Source organism: Scleropages formosus, chromosome 4 (assembly GCF_900964775.1).
Source record: "Scleropages formosus chromosome 4, fSclFor1.1, whole genome shotgun sequence".
NCBI classification, from domain to species: Eukaryota; Metazoa; Chordata; class Actinopteri; order Osteoglossiformes; family Osteoglossidae; genus Scleropages; species Scleropages formosus.
Genome location: NC_041809.1, coordinates 20,199,387 through 20,221,216, shown reverse-complemented (window position 1 = coordinate 20,221,216; position 21,830 = coordinate 20,199,387). Strand labels below are relative to the sequence as shown.

The 21,830-nt window shown below is 42.5% G+C and overlaps 1 protein-coding gene across 13 annotated transcripts in view; it reads right to left on the bottom strand.

Moving 5' to 3' along the window:
- ncam1a (neural cell adhesion molecule 1a) overlaps positions 1 to 21,222 on the bottom strand; it is a 177,769-nt gene extending 156,547 nt beyond the window's left edge. For 6 of the 13 annotated variants that reach the window (XM_029251563.1, XM_029251564.1, XM_029251567.1 and 3 more), the window contains exon 1: positions 20,885 to 21,222. In XM_029251563.1, the coding sequence (XP_029107396.1) occupies positions 20,885 to 20,936 (52 nt within the window). In that variant the 5' untranslated portion in view covers positions 20,937 to 21,222. The remainder of the gene's footprint in view (positions 1 to 20,884) is intronic. The other 7 variants (XM_029251572.1, XM_029251570.1, XM_029251569.1 and 4 more) reach the window with 2 other exon arrangements.
- Between the last annotated feature and the right edge of the window lie 608 nt (positions 21,223 to 21,830).

Here is a 21,830-nt window from a genome sequence, read left to right as displayed (position 1 = left end):
CACTCAGGCATGATGATTCATTGCGCCAGTGATAGACAGCTCCTTGTGCCGAAATTGCACAGCACTGTGTGGACAAAAAGTTCTCGCTCCTCCACTCGGAGGTGCGACACAAAAATGTAACCCAATGGTGGCGTTTGGACTGCAGGAATTTGTTTATTATTGCGAGAATTTCCACAGATTTTTTTTATCGGGACTTTTTTCTCAAAAGAAAGAGATGGGGTATTTGGAATTCAAGCTTTTGTCTGAATGGCATCTAAACTTTTCTTTATGCTCATAAAGTGTTGTTTATTTTAGAGCCAATGTTTAGTCAATATTTTGGGCAAAGGGATATGTGTGTGTGTGTGTGTGTGTGTGTGTGTGTGCGCCCGTGCGTTACAGATAGAACAAGCGAAAGAATGGGAGACAGGGAGAACGAGCAGACATACTGGCGAGCCTGTGTGTCTTTCTACATTTGTTTATCTCCGCGTTGGATTTCTATCACCTCCAGCATCTTCCAGGCCTGAATGTGCCGCACTGCCTCAGCATCACAGGTGAGGCCAAGCAGAAGAGGGGGCCGCCGTGCTCGCAGGGAGCCATCCCTTAGTCTGTCCGTCTGGCATGACTCCACCCCAAATAAGCAATGCTCTCCTTCCCAAGGGGGTGGCCCAGCGCGACAGCCTGGCGCCAGGCCATCTGCCACCCTCCACTTAACACCCTTACCTGCCCCACCCCACCTCCTGGTCCATCCTAGCTTTACGCCACCAGCACATTTTCAAGAACGAGCTCATTTTCCCGTCTGACATGTTCTTCCAAGCATTGGAGATTCAACATATTATTTATTATTTAGCCTTTTATTCAATTATTAAGCGCGTGAAAGGCTTTTCTATGTTCTCCACACAAGCAGCACCCGCCACGTCTCAGGAGATTCACTGGCGCTTCATCTCTCTCGCTCAGCCCCACAGGAAATTGGTGTTCCTCACGGCACGTTCCTTGTTGTTTTTGTCCCCATTGTTTTTGCTTTGCTGATTTAGCCGCATCTTTACGCCCTCGCATTTTCTCATCTGAAATGTCACATCTCCTCTTGCATACGTTCATTTTGTGGCACTTGTTTGGCACTTCAACACTAACTCATTTTCAGATTCCCGCCACGAACAGTGATAAAAAATGTGTGTATGTGTGTGTAAATAACTTTTACTCTGAGTGTGCGTACGTGTGCGCACATGAATGAGTGTGTACATTACATTTCTCTGCTGTGTAAATGGGTGAAAGACTAGGAAGTTCAGTGCAGTGTAAATAACAGCATCTAACAGTAAATACCAGTAATAAGTGTTTTCCTTGTAAGTCACTGTCAAGAGAAGTGTCTGCTAAATGAATAAATGTAAATGTAAAAGAAATTCCTATGAGATTTGGTTTTCGGTCCAAGATGTTATCCACACCAAAAACTATTACATTACGATGAATGTGACTGAAAGAATGTGTGCGACAGACTGGGGTCCGCCCCAGGGCGTACTCTGTCTCACATCCTGTACTTCCAGGAGAGGCTCTGGACCACCACAATCTTGGACAAGATATGGATGAAAATTGAAAGAAAGGGGAAAAAAACTACATACAGTGAGCGCATTTATAAAAAAAAAAAAAATGTATTAATGACGTACACTTCTAAAAACCATGCTTAAGACAGCCTTATAAAGAACTGTGTGTTACTGATATTCTTATTACAGATTTCTGTAATGGGCATCACCAAATTAAGATACTAGCCTGAGGCAACAAGAGCTAATCTGGCCAAAGTGGCCTGATTGCACAATTTTAGCCATGCTGGTGATCATTAGATGCTGATTAGCATGAGAGGCATTAAGCGTATCTAAAGGCAAGGTCAAAATAAGGACAGATGTGGGGCCTATCCTAAAAAATTTAGTGTGTCCCAAACAAAACCCCCCACCTCTATGTCGCTGCAGCTGAGGTCAAAAGTTAAGGTTACTAGTTATGAATGCATGCTTTAATGCCTGACTTGAGGTCCAGACACTCTCACAGAGCTACCCCAACCATGTACTGAGCAGAATCCAGACCAAAGCACCACCAGATGCTTCCTCAAAGGTCCACCAGAGACCTGCTTGCCCATAATTTTGATGGGGTGCTGCCATTGTGATTAATGGTCCAATTACCCGGACTGAGGAAAAACGTGTCCAAGTGAGTTCCACAAAGTGTTTCCTCAGACCCCTCTCTCCTATTGCTCCATTAATCAATAGCTCGTGATACATGCAGGGTTTTTTCCGGAGATCTGGAGGAAAGAACATACTTGAAGTGAGGGTTTCAGGGTAGGCCAACCGGGGAGAGGTTTGGTAACCCTAAGTCTAAAGCAGCAGTCATCCCTCTGACCTTCCAGCACACACTTTCAGCTGAAGATGGGATGTGACCCATCAAAATGTGATCCATGTGTGAACCAGACTGGAGATGGAAATAAACCATGACTAACCCGAAAGCAGAAGTTCTAAAAACAATTATAGAAGCGGGGATTTATTCCATCCCTCATGTGTGCACTATACATCATGTTGGACTAAGGGATAGGTCCTTACTCAGCACACAGTTCATCCACTGACCCAGAAACTTCAAACCATTATGACCATATTCTTTAAAAGGTGAAGAAAAATTATATAAATACCACTGTGGCGAAGTCTGAAGCAAAAATATTCTTCCCACAGGATTGCAATTTGCTAAAAATTATCTTTACGAATCAGCACTACTGCCTGCTGATCTGTCTGTTCCCATTCTCCCAATTCTTGTATTTCACGATTTCTGTGTTTATGTTTATATGTTAATGTTTACACACACACATTATGAAAACTGAGCACAGAAATTCAAAAAGGACAAGTCATGTATTTTTAATGAATTACAGTTCCCAGCTACCATAAAATATAATGGCTGTCGTAAATGAACTTAGATGAAACACGTACTCCTTTGGGAAAGATGCATTCCAGCAGCCAGTGCAATACAATGCAATATACATGTTACAACGAATGCTGGTTCTCTTTACTATAATTCAATCCTAAAAATAAATATTGGCTATAGAATATGTAGCCTGGTAACAGTAAAATAGTTACAGCTTTAGTCTGGTGGGACAGGCAGCGTTTCAAACAAAATTTTCAACTATATTTTAACTAATATTTTAACTAAATATTGCAGCTAAGAATCAAGATTATGAACCAGCATTTACATGGCTGTGACGCATCTTATACCCTTGTCACTTGCCCATTAGCTGAACATTTAGCGAACAAGGTAACACTTATCTCCGAGAGGAACACTGAATATTGTCATAGCTAGTAAATTCCACTGGGGATCCAGAAATGGCATTACTGCTGTGACTTAACGCTATCTCATACAGCTCGTCACCAGATGCACAATGCTTTTGCATTTTTACAGCATTAAAATGCGGGCTGCAGGTGAACAACTTGAAACGCTGATCCTTTCCTGATACTGAAAACTGGAACAGTGATTGGATGCTCTAACGGTTGCCTTCATTCTGCCGCCTCCCGCGGACTCCGCGCTATTGTTCTGTGCACCCCCAATAGGGAGCTCACAGCACTGCTGGTACCCTGTTGCCAGGAAACACAAAATCAATATTTAATTTTAAGCAAATGACAGAATACAGTTCCAGCCAATAACATGAGTCTGAAAACAAGCACCATCCACCAAGCCCCGCCCATTCAACAACACATTATGCGTTTTCTGGTTCTTTCAAACAAAGTACAGTCTACCAGTCCTCCCAGTCAGAATGCAGAGCAAACTGCCCCAAAAAAAGTACGTTTTATATAATTTTAGTTTATAATAGTTTAACTCCCCTGCACATGTTTCGCAAAGCTTGAAACTGTTACCATTTTCTTGTGATGTCCTCTGGCATGCTGAGGAAGTCGAATGGCACTGAAAAGAAATAGTCCTGTGTGGTGTCAACAAAAGCCTGTGCCAGTTAGGGGAATTATTTGTGCCAGGTTTTCTGCAATCCTCTAAAAAAGATTTCTAACTTCATTTCTGTTTTGAAGTGTGATGACATTATGACTGCAAAGATCATCCTATTGGTAGATGAAGTAATGAATGCATTACGTTGCCCGAAGAAGGTGGTCTTCAGAAACGCCTCCAGTAACAGTAACAAGAATCAGTCTCCAGACCCATGAGATGATTTCATAAAAACAAAGGAGGCAAATCGGCGTGTCTCCCACTAAAGAGAGGATGTGTTGTATTCTAAACATGCCGGCTCCCTCTTCTTCTCCACTCTCTTTTGTTTTTTCCCTGATAGCGGAGAAGCTCATTAAGATTTGCACACAATGGGTCTGTGCTCCTAATGAGAACGCTGCGCAAAACGCACTGTCCTTGGGCGGTTAGCCATGTCTGTGTATCTCCCGTCATCTGTTTTTTTAATAACCATTAGATCCTCACTAGAGAAGGGCAATGTTAGGCAGCCCTTCGCTTCTCTCAGCACAAAATTATTCATTTCCCGCAAAAGCCTTTTTTTTAACGTCTTCAAAATATTCTGATGATAATAATTTGCCTTGGATGAATCTGACAGAATGATTAATGGAGACCTGGCTCTCTGGTCACTCCTGAATGGAGCTGTTCTGCAACGAGGTCGAACGCAATCTCACCGCTTCCCATGGGCCGTGGCACTGTGTCTGTAGACTGTGCCGAAGCATTCCCGGCGGGGACTCAAGTACACATACCGCCTAGCTTCTCTGAAGTCCAACTAGTAATGGGTTCTGTGGTAATAGTTCAGATACGCTTACACTGTAAACCTTTAATAATGTTCTTCTAGCCCCCCACATCCAAGGGACTGATATTCCTTTTCATCTCTCAGTAGTGTGAAAGTACAGTTTCAAAACAGTGTTACACAGTACACAGACAAGAATAAACCAGTCACGACAGAAAAATTATGGCTTTGGCATTGAAATTTGAAAAAGATATTTCTGTGCTAAAGGCTTGTAATGCTCACAGTTTAGTTTGTTAGTAAACCTCATATAACTCTCGAAATATATGTACGACATACTTAAAACTTGTCTTTAGTTGCCATTGTTATGCACAAACGACACCCATCTATCACTAAGCACAGACAAAAACTGAATTCCGGCAAATTATTCTGAGACCAGCACTTGCAACAGAAAAGCACAGAGCACCGCCCTGTTCTTCTCAGCACGGTCTGAAGTTTGAGAGAAGTTAAAAACTTTTTAAAAAATGACTTCCTGCTAAACAACACACTTTGAATAAGAAAAGGATGGCAAACAAACACTCAAAGCTATCTCTGCATTAGCACAGCCTACATATAGCACCAACCATCTGTCCCTCAGAAAGGTAGATTAACAAATTAAGAGCCCTTGTTGCGGTCAAGCAAAACAAACCCCTGTGGCTTTTTCATGGCTCCACAATGAACTCCGACGAGGCTGTGCTTTAAATAGCCCATCCTGATTGATTCTGATCTTGACCAGGCCGTGCACATTCACCCTTCATTAAAACCCCGGTGATGCAGCAAGAGCGGTCCCATTATGTCTTTTTCATCAGAATGATGTATGTTAAGAATAAAGTTTATTACCTTTTCGGCTGTTAAGCCAGTGCCCTGTTGTAACTTTATTTTCAGTTCAGCAGGGGGGACACTATTTTACTGCTTGGGAAAGCAGTCTTTCCAAGTACAAGTTATCTTAATGGAGTCAACCTTTTCAGCTCTAGACTCAGAGGCTTATCTATCATGCTGTTCAAAGAGGTAAATCATTCTTCAGCTGCTTGGCAGACAGCCTTCTTCTGTTTACATACTGTAACCAAAGGAAAGGTAAACCACTTTTCCAAAACTGAACTTTAATTTGCTCCTCACCCGCTGTAACGACAAGAAACACCATGTCGTTCACGGGAAACACATATCAAGGAGAGAGACAGAGGACAATGACAAGATGGGACGTGATCGCTAATTATAATAATGGCAAGACTCTAACACTCAAAAGGAAAAGCCACAGTGAACAGGGATGTATCACACACCTTCCAATTGTGCTACTTCACACAAATGGAGTACATATTTGTCCAAGAGCCAGCTGAACTGTTACATGTATCAGTGAGCATCCAGCAGTGCCTGGTTCACATCTGCAAGCGTAAAGCATTCCTTATCAGGAAACCACCACACAATGAAGCTCGCTTCTTGAGTATTTCAGGGTCAGTACCAGCTCCTCTGATGTGCAGATTCACCACAAGCCAGCAAAGAATGCCAAGAAGGTCTGAGCATTTGGCTCAGGCCTACAGGCTGAATAATGCATGGTGCCTCTGCTGGAAAATGACAAAACGCTGGCCCCATGACCCCAGGACTGACTCCACCGAGCGCCGCATCTGAATGCCCGTACCGAGGGACTGAATCAATCACATGCAGCTTGACACTCCTTTTGTCTGCAGGATGTAAACCGATGGAACATGGCGCCATATGCTGCCTCGTTCTTACCAACGTCTGCTTCGATAGCACAGCAAACCAAATCATATAAGTGATGCGGACAAGTGATACTTAGTGTGCACACATCTTCAAGGCTACTCCCTCAGCACCAGACAACGACGCAACATGAAATCTGAGAGGCCATGAAGCTATAAAAAAAGCAGCCACCTCGTGTATCCTCACATCCTTCTTGGATGATGTTGCCACTTTAAGAGAAAGGTACTGTGTGCTGCTTTGAATCCTGATCTGCTTAAACCGCCACAGACCTCTGAGAGTGAGCTGCCAGATGAAGTTTCCACCCTGTGGCGTTGAGCATCTCTGCCCTTTCCTGCTCATGCTGCCCCCACCTCTACGCTTGGCACCAGAAGCAGCAATTAGTGAAGCAGTTTGCCCATTCTGGAGTAAGGTAAGATGAAGGCCTTACATATCATGAAGATCTGGCAAAGCACACAGGGTCATCGCCTCAGCAGTCTTGTTAATGTGTGTCGATTCCTTCTGAGCACAAGGACTCATCGAGTTATTAATGGGCAGCCAGTCTCAGTGGCACTCGTTCAGGAGCTGGATGCTAATGGTGAAAAATACTTGTGGTCAGAAGCAGTATATTCAAGTGACCCTTTAAGTCAAAAGTGGACTCACCACTTATTTATTAAAGGCTGTTGTTACTGTGTTTCTCCCCCATTTTCCCTGCATTTACATGTGTTCATTTAGCAGACACTTTTCTACGAAGCAAGGTACATTGACAAAATAATAAGGATCCATTTTTACCCTAAATGCTTGTGCTACCTTTTCTGTTCAAGATTGCCCTTACTTTCTGAACTCCATGCAATCATTCTCCCATTTATTCCCCAGAGTAACGTAACGCATTCACTCATTCAACGTACACATGCTACAGGCAACTGAGAGCAACAACTTCACCTGAAATGCATGTCTTTGGACTATGCACCCAGAGGAAACTTACAGAAACACGGGGAGAATTGGGAAATTCCATACAGATTGAGTCTGATTCAAATCCATGTTGGAAGGTGCCGCCCAGGTGCTGTGCCACTGTGCCACCCATTTCCTACAGGTACAGATGCCAGGAGATTAAACACACTAACTGGGAAGGCTGGTGGTTCAGATCTGGAAGTTAGACAAGATGCTGTGGAGGAAAGAGTCCAGAGAAGGACTCCGTAGAAACCCTCAGCCACCACGGACAACTCCTCACACCCACTACACATCACCCTGGATGGACAGATGAGCACCTTCAACTATAGACTGGTCCAGTTGTGCTGAGCAATGGGTCCTCTCACTGTGGAGTTGGTACTCACCTCTTATTGTCCCAGTGATGCTAAGCTGTCAGCAATACTTTTTACTTCTTTATTTGCATCCCCTGTCTATTTTCGCACTATTCACTTTTATTTTTAGACTATTTATTTCTTCCTGTTTCACTTCACTGTCTTCTGTCACTATCTGTTCTAAGTACACTGCTGATTTGTACAACAGTGATTTGTGGGCAGCACGTAGTGTAGCAGTTAGACCTACGCCTTTGGACCCAAAATGATGCTGGTTGGTGGAATCTCACCCAGTCCTGTAATACCCTTGAACACGGTATCTACCCTAAATTTCTCCAGTAAAAAATACCCAGCACTATAAATGGGTAAATACTTGTAGACAGTTTAAGATTGTAAGTTGCTTTAGAGAAAGACCATCAGCAAAATGAATAAATGTAAATGATATCCTTTGGGATCACACACACACACACACACACACACACATTAGCTGACGCTGCTTGTCCCAAGCAGGATCATGACGAACTGGAGTCTAACCTGGCAACGCAGGGTGCAAGGCGAGAGGAGGAAGGGACACACCCAAGACGGGACGCCAGTCCATCACAGGGAACCCCAAGCAAGACTCAAACCCCAGACCCACCAGAGAGTGGGACCCGGCCAAACCTGGTGTACCGCTGCACCGCCGCACCCCCCTCTCCCTTTGGGATCCGTAAAGTTTTTATATACCTCTGTAAGTTAGGATCCAAAGTTCAGTACCTCTTCTGTTTTTTCAATGCTGTCTAAAGACAGCAAGAACACAAAATTCAGTTCATCCAGTCATAGAGAGTGCAAATCCCCTGATATTACATTCCCTTAACACTGACCGGGCAGGCTGGGATAGGGTCTGCTGTGCTGAAGAAAATGTTTGCAATGCAAAGACGGGGAACTAACTGACGCATGCGATCGGCAAATGCCACTGGGCTTTGGCTGCCGACGCAGATTAAGTGTGAGGTGTGTCGCTCATTGTACTGTTTTAGAACTCCCACTTTGCAAGTAGAAGAGGTTAAAGTGGCTTTGGTGGAGAGAGGAGTGAGAGAGAAGACAGACACTGCCAACCAATAGAGCTTTGCTAGAACTGGCTGCCAGAATAATTGATTTTTCATCACCACGTAAACATCACAAAACATGACAGCCATGACTGAGGCAAAGTTCCTTATGTTACATGAAACCACATAGAACTTAGCTGCCAGGTAGGAATTAAGAGGTTTAAAAACTCATACAAATGAACACTGCACCAATGGCATGTGGTACTGGGTATGATATCCCACTGTTCTGTTGCCCACTACACTAGTAATCCTGGCTTGTCCTTCATACAGAATAGAGAGAATGCTTCCTATACATTATGGCGTTTCTCATTTTCGTTGCTGGAAATTAAACAGGGTACATTCGGGTTATGCATGTTCAGTGGCAGTGTAAACAGAAGTATTAGTGTCTGTGCATCAGGGTGAATGCTTAGTGTACTTTCTGTCTTGGCTTAAAGTCCACTGAAGGGCTCACATGTGCTGTCAGACAAAGTTATGGACCCTTCGACTGGGACACCTTTGGAGAAAGAGGTTAAGATGGTTTAGAAGTGAGGAAGTGGAGAACAGTGCACGCAAACGTTTGAAGGTTAGTGGGTGTTTAAATAGCCTGTATGTGAACAACAACTGGGCATGGCCAGGGGTTTGGTCTAATACCTTCCTCCCTAAATTTTAATAAACTCCGACTACTGGTTTGACACACTTTCTTAACCACTGTGCCACACTTCAAAACACAGTTGTTGATAGCTGAGCCATTTTTTTCAGCCCAAGACCTTGACATTGCACAGTTCCATATCCACTGGGCTACACTTCCATCAGTGCAATACCGCTGAGGCAAGAATGAGCCAGAGGGGTGGCTTTGTTTTAATCTGAAGATTTGGGATGATGAGACCAGATACTTAACCACAATACTATGTTTCATCTGACAGGCTCGTGTCATGTCAGCTTGTTCTGTCAATTCTCTCCTCATCCCCTTTAAAAATAAGAAAGCCAGAAATAATGCAAACCATGCGTAGAAGTGTAATGCAGTTGACATGACGTACCCTGCTCACGAGAGTGCAATCCTCAAAGGTTGTTTTTCAGAAACCATAATGAACGTAGCATAACAATGGAATAAACACAGAATTTAAATGATGGAGGCTCATCTTTATCCCGGCAGCCCCAGGAGACTGATGCAGAGGGGACTGGTAGGGGACTGGTTTTAAAACTCCACATTTGCTCTGGATCCATATTGTTTTTATCCACCTGAGTTCAAAGTAAATACATACAATTTTGTTTGCAAAATATTTCTCATTTGTCAATGTGGACAATTTATGAAAATATGGTAAATCTGTCTTTATTCTTCTGGGAATGAAGTGCTCTACCCTGTGCCACTCTGTGTCTGATGTCTAAAATGGCATGTCCTTCCACAGAAGACAACCAACAATCTCAGCTGTACAAATTCTCATCAAAACTCAGAAATTTTACCCAGACCTAAAAAAAAAAGGTCAAGCTGATATCCTTGTCAAAGGGTTAAACATATACTATCCATAATTTACTAGCTGTATGTATGAATTTAGTTTATAAATATTACCAAGTCGTACACATACATAAAAAAAATCCTCCTACTGCAGCTCTCCTCTTTTTGTCTACTTCAACACTGGCCTCATTTTGCAAATTAAGAGTGATACCAGCAGGGTTCTAGAAAGAACCCTACTTTGATTGTTTTGGGTACTTAACCCCAATAAATCACATTCTTCCATTCTCAGGCAACACAGCAGGGCTCCTTAAAAACAAAGACACAGCCCTACAATGGGATTCGTTTCAGTCAAAGGGGCAGAAGACCCCTTTATGTAGCAGGGGGCAGAGGCATGTGTGCACATTTGCATATCAACTGAAGCAACACCACCGTGTGATCTAGTAACAGAAGTTAACAAACAACGAACATTCATCCACAATAACCACTGAGGAATTTTGTTCTCTATGTTGTGGACGGTTACATGCACCATGTATTTATTTGGCAGATGCCTTTCTCAAAAGTAACATACAGTATTAACTAGTATTAGCCAACACCTTTATTCAAGGTGCCTTACGTGGCTATTTACAGTGTACTAAACTGCCTATGATCACCCATTTGTATAGCAGAGTGATGTAACACACATTCATATATACTATGAGCAATTTAGAGTCACCAGTTCACCTGAAACACCACTCTGGACTGTGGGAGGAAAACAGAGACCCCGAGGAAACCTAAGCAAACATACACACTCCATACAGATCGAGCAAAGACTGAAACTATGCCCTATTGCAGAACAAGACACGAGCATTACCTGCTGCACAACACTACTTTCCTAGCTATTACCAGGAATGAAAAAGGACATTTTTTTTGTAGTTGGTTAACAATCAGTTTAAAACTGGTAAATGGCACAGGAAAAGGTTACATCAAAAACATCTCATACCCAGAATACACAAATTAAAAATGTGCAAAAGCACCAAATTATTTTAATGTTAAATGGCATTTGTTACCTTAAAATTTAAGAGAAGACACTGGCCTGACAATTCTCACTTTATGATTCTGTTGTTTCTGGAAAAATGCATGAATCACCTTACACCCAAAAGGCTGTAAAAATCTCTTGTGTTTTTACTTTTAACTAAGCCTAACTTTAAATTTCAACTTGTACAAAATTGTCGAAGACTTCTGAGAACTGACTTACTTTGCTGCAGAGTTGAGCAGGTCAATTTGCTCTCCATAACAGGTAGCCTGTTTACTGTAATGTATGTGTAGGGATGGACAGTAAATACATTTTTTTTACTGTGGTTGAACCACTTTTTAATTATTTTTAAACGTTGGAGAGGAAGTTGCTAATAGTCAATAGCTGTGCCACTAATGAAATAAACAAACTAGAGATCATGAGATTAAAGACTTTTAAACAAACAATAATTTCACAAAGTATAAATACAGTTTAAATATGCAAATACATTCTGGCACAAGGCTGCATCCATATAAAGAAACAATATGCTTAAAAAAGTTAATAACCTGAAAGGCAATTGAAGAGCTTTAGCCAAAAGAATATAAATTTTTCATTAAACAAATCCTTTGGGGGGGGGTGCAGTGGCGCAGTGGGTTTGACCGGGTCCTGCTCTCCAGTGGGTCTGGGGTTCGAGTCCCGCTTGGGATGCCTTGTGACAGACTGGCATCCCGTCCTGGTGTGTCCCCTCCAGGCTTACGCCCTATGCTGCCAGGCTAGGCTCCGGCTCCCCACGACCCCACATGGGAAAAGCAATTTGAACGATGGTTCAGCTTATGATTATCCCACTTTACAATGGTGAGCTGGCGATAGACATTCAGTACAAACTGTTCTTTGAATTTTGATCTTCCCAATATTCTGTGCGATACTCTCATGATGCTGGGCAGCAGCAACGATCCACATCTCCGAATCTGTCATGCAGTTGTGTTTTGTGTATCCATAATGTCACAGAAATGCCCATCTGTCTCTTCTGCTACTGGTGGGAAAAAGAAGAGGAGGGCAATTATTCTTGACGAGAAACTCAAGATAATTTCCCAGCATGAAGGCAGAAAGCCCATAATAGCCATCACATGTATGCTAGGCTATGATGTTCGGTAGGTTAGGTGTATTAAATGCATTTTCGACTTACGATGGGTTTCACAGAATGTAACCCCATGTAATCGTAAGTTGGGGACCATCTGTATATGACACAAAGTGAGACCAAGTAGCCTACATACCCAACACACATATCAAAATGGCTGTGGAGAAGGTGGTTGTTCAGCATGTTGAAAGTCATGTAAGTGACATACATGAGGCAGACACCCAGCATTACCAACTCATACAGAAGAAATACAGTGTCATTCTGCACCCTGTTATTTATAACTTCAGAAATATGGAGAATTTAAAACAATACACTTATGGAACAAGCTGAAATGGTGTCTCATAGCACCTAGACTGTACAACTGGACATAGGTTTAATCTCTGCTGAGTTTGCATGGAGTCTGCATGTTCTCCCTATATTCATGTGAGTTTTCTCCAAAGGACATATGCTTCAGGTGTACTGGTGACACTAAATGACATTTCTGTATGTGTATGTGTGTGTGTGTGTGTGTGTGTCTCTCTCTCTTACATTTCTTTGCAATATAAATGGGTGAATGACTATTGGGAGTTTGGTGCAGTGTATCTAGCACTGTAAGCCACCTTGGGCAAGGATGTCATCTGAAGAAGAGTTAGTCAGTTTAATTTGATTTGGAGAAAACCATCTGCTAAATTATGGGGAAATATGAATATGTATTTTATGGGAAAATGTAAATGTCTTGTGATGCTTAAATACAAAGAAATACCCCGTAAGTCCAAGTAAGGGTACTAAAGGAAACTCCTACAAAGTCAAACTGTCGTAACACGCATGGGCATATCCCAGGGAATAACTGTACAAATAACCAAACAACGGACAGACATACTTAACACAGACTGAAAACAGTAAGGAATATACAATTAAATTATGTTAGGTGCCTGAGCTGCCGAGTGGCTAAAACTCTGACATCCTATACGCCTAATATTTCCATGTGTAATGAACAATGGACTGAGGTTTGTCTGCAGCTTCCACATCGGGCTTCAGCCCTTAGTGAATACCTCGGCATGCCAACCTGTTCCATGCACTGCTGAAGGTGAGCCCTGCTGCACGCCCTAGTGAACCAAAAAAAACACTTCAAACACTATAACCAGTTCACCAGAACAAAACAGCTCCTTGGGCAGGTGAACGAAAAGCTTCTAATTGTCTTATCCTCATCCTCATTATGTGCAAAGAAACCCAATATCTTTCCCATCAATGAAAATGCATTATTAATGAGCTTCAGTTGTTCCAGGAATTATATTTGGGCTCTGTGTTTGTCACAGCTTGTGTTACATCCTCCAAGGCTTGGATCCATGGCTGCTTTGAAACCAAAAAAGCATAACAAGCACAATAAACAGCAAATCTAGCCTAGCTGAAATGCTCTGCTGTATCTCAGTGGCAGTGGAAAAGTGCTATCCTTATGTGACACAGATGTTCCTTGTAGCTAAAATAAGCAAGCAGACCCAATCTAACTACAAGGCTTTGACCTGGAAGAAGGTTGAAAAAAAGCCTGTCATTGGAAATACAGTATAAAGAATAAAAGAGAAAAAAGCATCATCTTTGTTTCTGAAGAACGGACATTAAACTGACATGTAACTGACGGTAATGCTCAAGAATTGGAAGCATATTCTGAAGGTATTTTCCAAGACGTTTTTTTGTAACAGTAGCACGGATAAGTGCAACATACATATTTTCAATTTTAAAAAAGAGAATGAGACCAGATGACAAAGAATGTTTAAAATGCTGCCTAATTCTACACCACTGAAATGAGTGTCATGTGCAATTGCCCACAAAACATAACTATGGCAACTACATCCATAAACTACATTATAAAGGTCCCAGAATGAAACGTGTCTAAACACGTGGTGCTCTCCCAAAGGGTAGGCAGGAGGCCTGTTTGCACCTGCAGCCAATGGCACGCTCCGATGGATTTAATAAGTGGTGGTGGCGTGGTAGGGGCCTCTGGCCCCTGGGATCTGCCATTGCCATTGCTAGGGATTACATCATCGAGTGATGAGTCACTCCCAGACCGGGGGAAGAAAGGGTGTGTGTGGAGGGGGGGGCATTCAGAGTGCCACACAGATTTTGCCCCTCCCCCCATGTACCAACAGTCTCTCACACACACAGACACAAACACACACACAAACAGAGCAGGAACCATGCATACAACGCCATGGCCCCGCGGCACATGGACACTCTTGGCCCCTGAATGAGGCTTTCCACTTGAATGGAGGGAAATCCTTTCAGAGAGACTGGGTGCAGGGTTTGCTTTTCAGCCCATCAAACTCAGTTCCCTCCTTTTTTTCCCAGATGCTCTATGGGTCGCCTTCAGAGCTCACACAATGCAAATCAGATGGGCCCCCATTCAGAGGCTGATTAATATGCAAAAGCAGGCCATCTTCATCAAAAACAGCAATGAAGAAATAGAAAAGAAATGAGCAGTGGCAAGAGAGTCACATTTTTTGATGTATTTAATGATAATCTATATATTTCACATTATGGTAGTTCATCTCTTAAAAAGAAGAAACTGTAAAGTACAAGGAGAGGGAACTACATTCAAAATGCATACTCCAACATGTTTCATCTTGCAAATTAATTGAAAAAGATACACAATGCCACTGGACAACACTGTAGCATTTACAGAATACCATCCCAAAAATCTCAAACCAACTTTAGTTGCTGAAATAAGACAGTGAAAATCACAAATTGAACAAAATAGAATTCTATGTTCTTCTGTGATATACTTTTCTCAGTTTAAGTTCTGTGAAACCACATGTGGCCAGTTCTGATGGCTATGAAGGCCATGAATTGAAAACGAGAAAACCTGTACTTGCTCCGTCTTGTTCACATCTGAAATACTTCAAGACAGTAAAAGTGTGCCCATTTTAGAAAATGGTATGAGTAATTTTCCATACAAGAAAACCACAGTGACATAAAGCTTTACAGGGTGCTTCATGAAGCACACACACTGGCTGAAGCTGCCTGTCCCGAGCAGGGTCGCAGCAAACCAGAGCTTCACCCGGCAACACAGGGCACAGGGTCGAAGGGAGGCGGCCAGGACAGGACGCCAGGCACCCCAAGCAGGACTCGAACCCCAGACTCAACAAAGAGCAGGACCCGGCCAAGCCGGCTGCGCCAGCACACCACCCCGCTTTTATGAAGCAAAAAAATCAAAATAAGAGCTCATACTTACAATTTTTAAATTCATAACCTTAATAAGAGATGGCTCTTTCAATTACTGTGTATTGATTTTTTTGCCTCTAAAAAGCTCAGCTATAATAACAGAGAAGTTTAGGAACATACAAAGAAATTTAAATTCTGAGATTGCTGCTGCTGCAAAACTAAAAAGCAATAATACGCTTTTAGAAATTTAACTCTGCAGTATCGCTTCTCATCTGCATGTAATGCAGCACTGGCAAATGTGCTCGTGAGGGTCCTTCTGATTCCTAAGCAGGTTATTTCCCTTGTTTTCGGTACACAGACTGACTCCAGCCCATAGCCATGATATATAAAGTGCTGTTATCAGCTCAACCTAAATATGCTCCTTAAGCCAACAAAGGCAACTATTTATTTCACAGTATTTAAGGTTTAAATCAGAATACAATAAAATGATTCCATATTAACTGCAAAAGGTAGAAAGTACAGTAACCACAAAGCTGGCTGCACACTTTGACAGTCTTAGAAGAATGCATTTATAAACACTTCCCATGCTAAAGCTACAACATGTGATCAAATCAAAAGCCAAAAACTTCTATGAACCCCCGGCAAAAAACTCAAATTTTCCCAAACTAAAAACTGTCTTACAGCAGCCTTTTTTTCTATCTATCTATCTATCTATCTATCTATCTATCTATCTATCTATCTATCTATCTATCTATAGCCTTTTGTCCTCTCTGTTATGACTCTGCATTCATCCATCCATCCATCCATTATAAATAACCACTTGTCCAATTTAGAACCTATCCTGGGAAAAATAGAGTTTGATTCATTATACATCATGGAAGTCAACCATAGGGCAATCGTGCATTCACCTGAAATGCATGTTGTTGGACTGTGGAAGGAAACTGGAGCACCAGGAGGAAAACCAAGCAAACAGATGGAGATCATGCAAAGTCCATACAGAGTGAACCCAATTCAAACCCTGGTCTGATCCCAAGGAGTTTTAAGTCACCCACTGTACCGACTGTGCCACCATTACCGCTGTAATTCAGAAAAACTGTGACAATTGCTGTCACTAAGCCAGCAAGCTCTGCTTGGTAAAACCTTTTGTTGAACTTACCTAAAAGGAATGTTTTCCATATGGAAAACACATTAAGTGGAAATCAGTTCTTACAAATGTATGCTTATCTATGAATCCAGAGACAAAAATGCAAAATTCAATTTCTACAAAATGTGAAGTCTATTTAATCTCCAATCATGCATTGTAAACAGTTTGGATTCAACAGCTCAGGCTAATATATCAAAGCAGCAAGAAGAGGTTTTGTTTTTCAGAGGTTTCAGAATGTTTGCTCAGTGCTTCTTTACAAGATATGTTTTTGTTTTTGTCAAATATGGAAACTCAACAGTGACAGCTGAAACTTCTACCAGGAAACACCAGATGTAATAAGAGCACACAAGGTCTGTTCCGCAGGGGGAGATTGTTCACACTGCTGTCAAAGGCAACAGGAGCTTCCGAATCTTTGTTTGCATGGTGAAAATTACTTAACGCTACACATAATCTATTCAAAACCTCAACTGCCACCCACCTCCATCAAGACATCATTCTAAAAGGAACCAAATGCATTTTGATGAAGCTGAATTATGAATTATAAAGCATTTAACATCACAAGGTATAAGTCTAGTCCAAATGAGCACCAGTGTTCAGCTACTTTGAGCTATTGTGTGAAATGTCATTTAAGAAAGGGAGCTGCATAAGCACCCAATCCAATTTTAAGAAATCACAGTGATAATTGGAGCCTAGCAATATCTGTGTAGACCTACCACAGCACTTTAAACTGTCTCCTTTCCCTCTAGATGAGGGCAAAGCTCGCAAGATACAGCTGCTCGACATTTTATTCATTTTTCTTTCCATAGGGTTCACTCAAAACCTTATAATTTTCCCTTGTTAGGTTTTTACTATTTCCCCATCTTAAAATAGGCAATCTTATTTTCACAGTGGCTTTGAACTTCCCACAGAAGTCTAAGTCCCAGATGTTGGCCATCTTGGATTTGTTTATTTTTTCCACCCAACTGTGGACAACTGTTCAGACCAGCCTTCCCCTGAGGGTGACTCTAAAAACATATTCAATGGTTACAAAGACCACTTTTAAGGTCTTCTCTCCCTACTCTTCATAAAATGGCTTTTCCTGACAAACACACATCGTAAAAACCGTGACTCCTCAGTTTCATTGGGACACGTCTCGATAAAATATGGCACAACTGCTGAAGTGACAAAGCAATGAAGTGAATTTTGTGACACCAATGGCACATATGCTTGAAAGGCCAAAGGCATTGCTGGATAGCTGCATGCAGACAATAGACGTATACAACAGACAACAGAACAGACAAGCTGTGTGTAATTCTACCCTTCTACATGTTACAGATAACAAGCATTACGTCTTCAAGATGCTCCATGTATACATCCACCTTCCACAACACACAAGCAAAACTTAAAAAGTCTGGTTTTATGATATGCTCATTGGTGTTGGTGAACATAAAGATTTACAAAGATATGAAAAGTGAATGCTATTTATTTAATAAAAAAAAAATCTCAGTAAAAATGGAGACTGTAAACTCAAGATGAACAAATTATATTTTGTATGTGGTAAGGTCTCATTATGCACAGATTTTGGAATACATAAACATCACTAAGGAAAAATGCAATTTAGGATCGTCTTCATGATGTTAACTCCTTGCTTTGTTCACTTGCTATCTGGTGCCATATCAGATGATCTGACAACAGTCAGCAACTCCATATGCATCCAGGTCCCCAAACGCCTCCTGTCACTCTGAGATTGATGGCTGCAGGTGCTGAATCTTAAAGTCAGACAGTCTTGAAACAAATCTTTTGTCCTGCTCCAGTGAGATGAATAAAACAGACCTTTTCTGATGTACTTGAGAAGAAAGCACTCACTGTTTCAGTGTAGCAGTCCTCAAAATGTTCCAGTGCACTAAAAAGACTGAGGCCACTTTGAGAAAGAGGAATACACTTATTTTGAACCTGAAAGCCATTAGCACTGCTGTATATTGAATTATCGAAAGTTGGACCAGAAAGTCATTCAAATAATTCGATCAACCAAAAGAAATGTTCTAGATCGGTTTCACACCGCAGCTCAAATTACGTAATTACCTATTATTTGAAAAACAAATTCTCCATCTGAGTAATATGGTCTAATTGAGTTTTCATGATTTTGAATTAATTTCATCTTTTTGTTTGAGGTTTTATGAGAAACTGTTCAAATGAAGTCCAATATTTAGAAGTATTTTATATTTTATTTCTACCATTGTGCTGATCTGGCCTCAAGAACTCCACCTACAGTTGTTTCTGCACACAGCCAAAGAGAATTTTGTTTTGACTCATCTTCAAACATTGTGCTTATATCAACATATTTCTACTACGTACATATTTTAGTTACAGACAGTACTGAATTATCTTCCTTTCATTGCAGTAATATATATTTTATTGCCACTCTTCATTGAAAACATCTTACAGGGAGGAGTATTACATCCTCTTCCACAAAAATCTAATCTCACTTTCAGTCTCCGCTTTGAAGAACACACACTTGAGTTAACAGGTATTTTATTTGGGCAGATGAAAGTAGGTTACATTTCTCTTAATGAGAAAAAATATGTATATTTCTGTCATTTTTGTCTAGGGTCATCAACTGCTTTCCGCTGATGCTGATTCCCATCATGAGATTCCTTCCTTATACCTCCTAAATGAGACTGTCCCACTACTGTAAGTACAAGTCGACAGCGGATTTTTCGTTAGATTATGTAAAGGTTTGAGAGTACAAATGATGGGTATGAAGCTAGCAGAGAGAAAGGCAGTGATGGTATCCTCAGGTGAGGAGCCGCCAAAGCCCCCGCGAGACGCGCTGTACGCGCCGCTCTTACACTGAGACCGTCTCCGGTCGTTCCCGCCCGATCCTCCTGCTCTCTGATTGGTCGAGCGAGAGCGCACGTTTGCTTCCCTCGCCCCGCTATTAGCATCGTCATTTTGGACGGAAAAATAACGGATTCTGCCGAAGTGGCGCACATCTCTGCCACCACTGTGGCATTTTTTTTTTTTAAAACCCACCAGTGCTGTTGATTATTTCTGCTCGCCAATTGGTGTTGGTGGTTGTAACATAATTGTTCGGGTCTCTCCATAGGACTCCATGACTGACAGCTCGCTCTCCTCGCCGCGCGTTGCTTCAGACGAATCCGCGACCGTTCGGCGTTACAGATAAACGCGCGAACCTTGGATCAAAGTTCTCAATGCAGTGCCCCAGAGAGACATGATTTTATAGTGTGTGCGGCACAGCGACAACGCGGTCCGCCCCCAATTCACACAGATACTACTGTATATACATACAGTTGCAGTGTGGGCTCCCTCCCCAGGCTCGAGGTCTGATTCCTGATGAACAGAGGCAAGAAAAAACCCACAAGACCTAAGTTAAGTCTCCGTCAGAAGAAAATAATCGAGAAGAAACTCCTCTCGAAGAGTTTACCAACGATGTATCTCGCTGTGCGTAAAAAAGCCACAGACTTCACTTTGCACGAACCACTTCTCCAAGTAAGGCTGCAGACACAGCAGCAGGCGTTAGAAATGTCACGACCTCCTGCATGCACTGGATCCCAGCTGATAGTAAACTACATCCATACTGCCGAAAAGCTCTTCGCGATCCCTCGTCGTTCTGCACTGCTGGCTGACAACTCCCTGGGCTGGACACGCCGGTGCACATCATCATCATCATCCCTGCCTTGCAAATTGAGAGTTTCTCTGCTTCAGCAGCTCGTCTACACCCTCGACCTGGAGTTCCCACGCACCTTCTTCTATTCCGAACAAATCAAAGCTGTAAAAAGAGGGGGCACGTGCATGTCGCACCATGAATGGGTGTTTCTCTCCGGGCTTAGAGACACGGGGACACCGCAGCGCTCGCGGCAAAGCAATAATGAATGACCGCGCGCGCAGCGCAACTTAGAGGCTTTCCAGCACCGACATGCAAAGCACCATTTTTTTTTTTAAAAAAAAGAGCAAAGAAAAAAAAAATGAAGCACGCGCAGCAGTGAAATGAACTTATCAGGCGGCAATGTGCTAAAGTGGAACGGACCCGTGCCTGGTGGAACTGCAGTGAGTGGCCGCGCCGAAGAGAGTTGAGCATAACGTTGCCATCGCATCGCAGCGCGCGCAGAGGGGACAGCTCCCGTCCGCCTCAGCTGCCTGAGGCACCGAGCGGAGCAGCAGCACACCGGACCGGCACCAACACGACGGAACACAGAACCGTGCAGCTCGCTCAAAACTTGAAAAATTTTTCGCAAAAGCACCTATTTCATAAATCTGACCTTACCTGCAGTGCCAAAGAAAAGCAATGCCCAGATGATATCCCTGGCTTGAAGCATTGCAATTTCTTTTACAAAATGTATGCTCCCAGAAGAATGCAGAGTGGGGTTCGTGTTGGCGGAATTCTTCCTTCGACGCAAATGATTATTATTGTTATAATTTTCTCCTGCTGCTCCCCCGGCGCTGTTCTGTGAGAAAAGCTCCTTCGCCGTGTGCGCGTTTTTTCAGGGCACGCTCGCGAGCCGCTCGCGGGATGAGTGACAACGAACAGCCGTAGCACATACAGCTCGGATCAGTCCGCCTGGGCACCGCGGCGCGCTCGCTCGAGGGGGACACTCGCTGGATAAACTAGTGCGCCGCGCTCCGCCGCCAACTCCGTCTGGGCAACGGCAGATGGTGCATTTGGAAAAGCTTGACATGGAATCCTGGGGAAATGAGGATTAGGACTGAGACAAGTCCGTTCACTGCACCCCCATCCCCCAACCAGCCCGAAGCAGAAACCTCGCACATGAAATACATGTTCATCTGCATGTTCATTTTCAAGCTATTTCATGAGTCCAAAAGCGTTTCACTACTAAATATTTGAAGGAAACAATTATTCTGTCTAGTATAAAACAGCAATATATTGTGCCACCATGATGATGATGTTCTGCTGGTATCACGTGACATCAGCAGTAAAAGTAAGCCTGTAAGGCAGGTCTTAAAAACGGAAATTTACTGTACCTGCCTCTTAATGTGTTATCCCGGTACTTTAGTCAGTTTCCTAGTAAATTTACTTTTTCACAGTTACAACCAATAAAAAAAGGCCATTACTGGGTGTCCTAGATTATAGAGGTTTTCCCTCACTGTCTAAAGGTTGCTGGTTCAAATCCCAGTCCTGCTATACTCTTTAGGAAGGTACGTGCCCTGAAGTTATATACTAAGAATACAGTTCTGCATAAACAGATCAATCA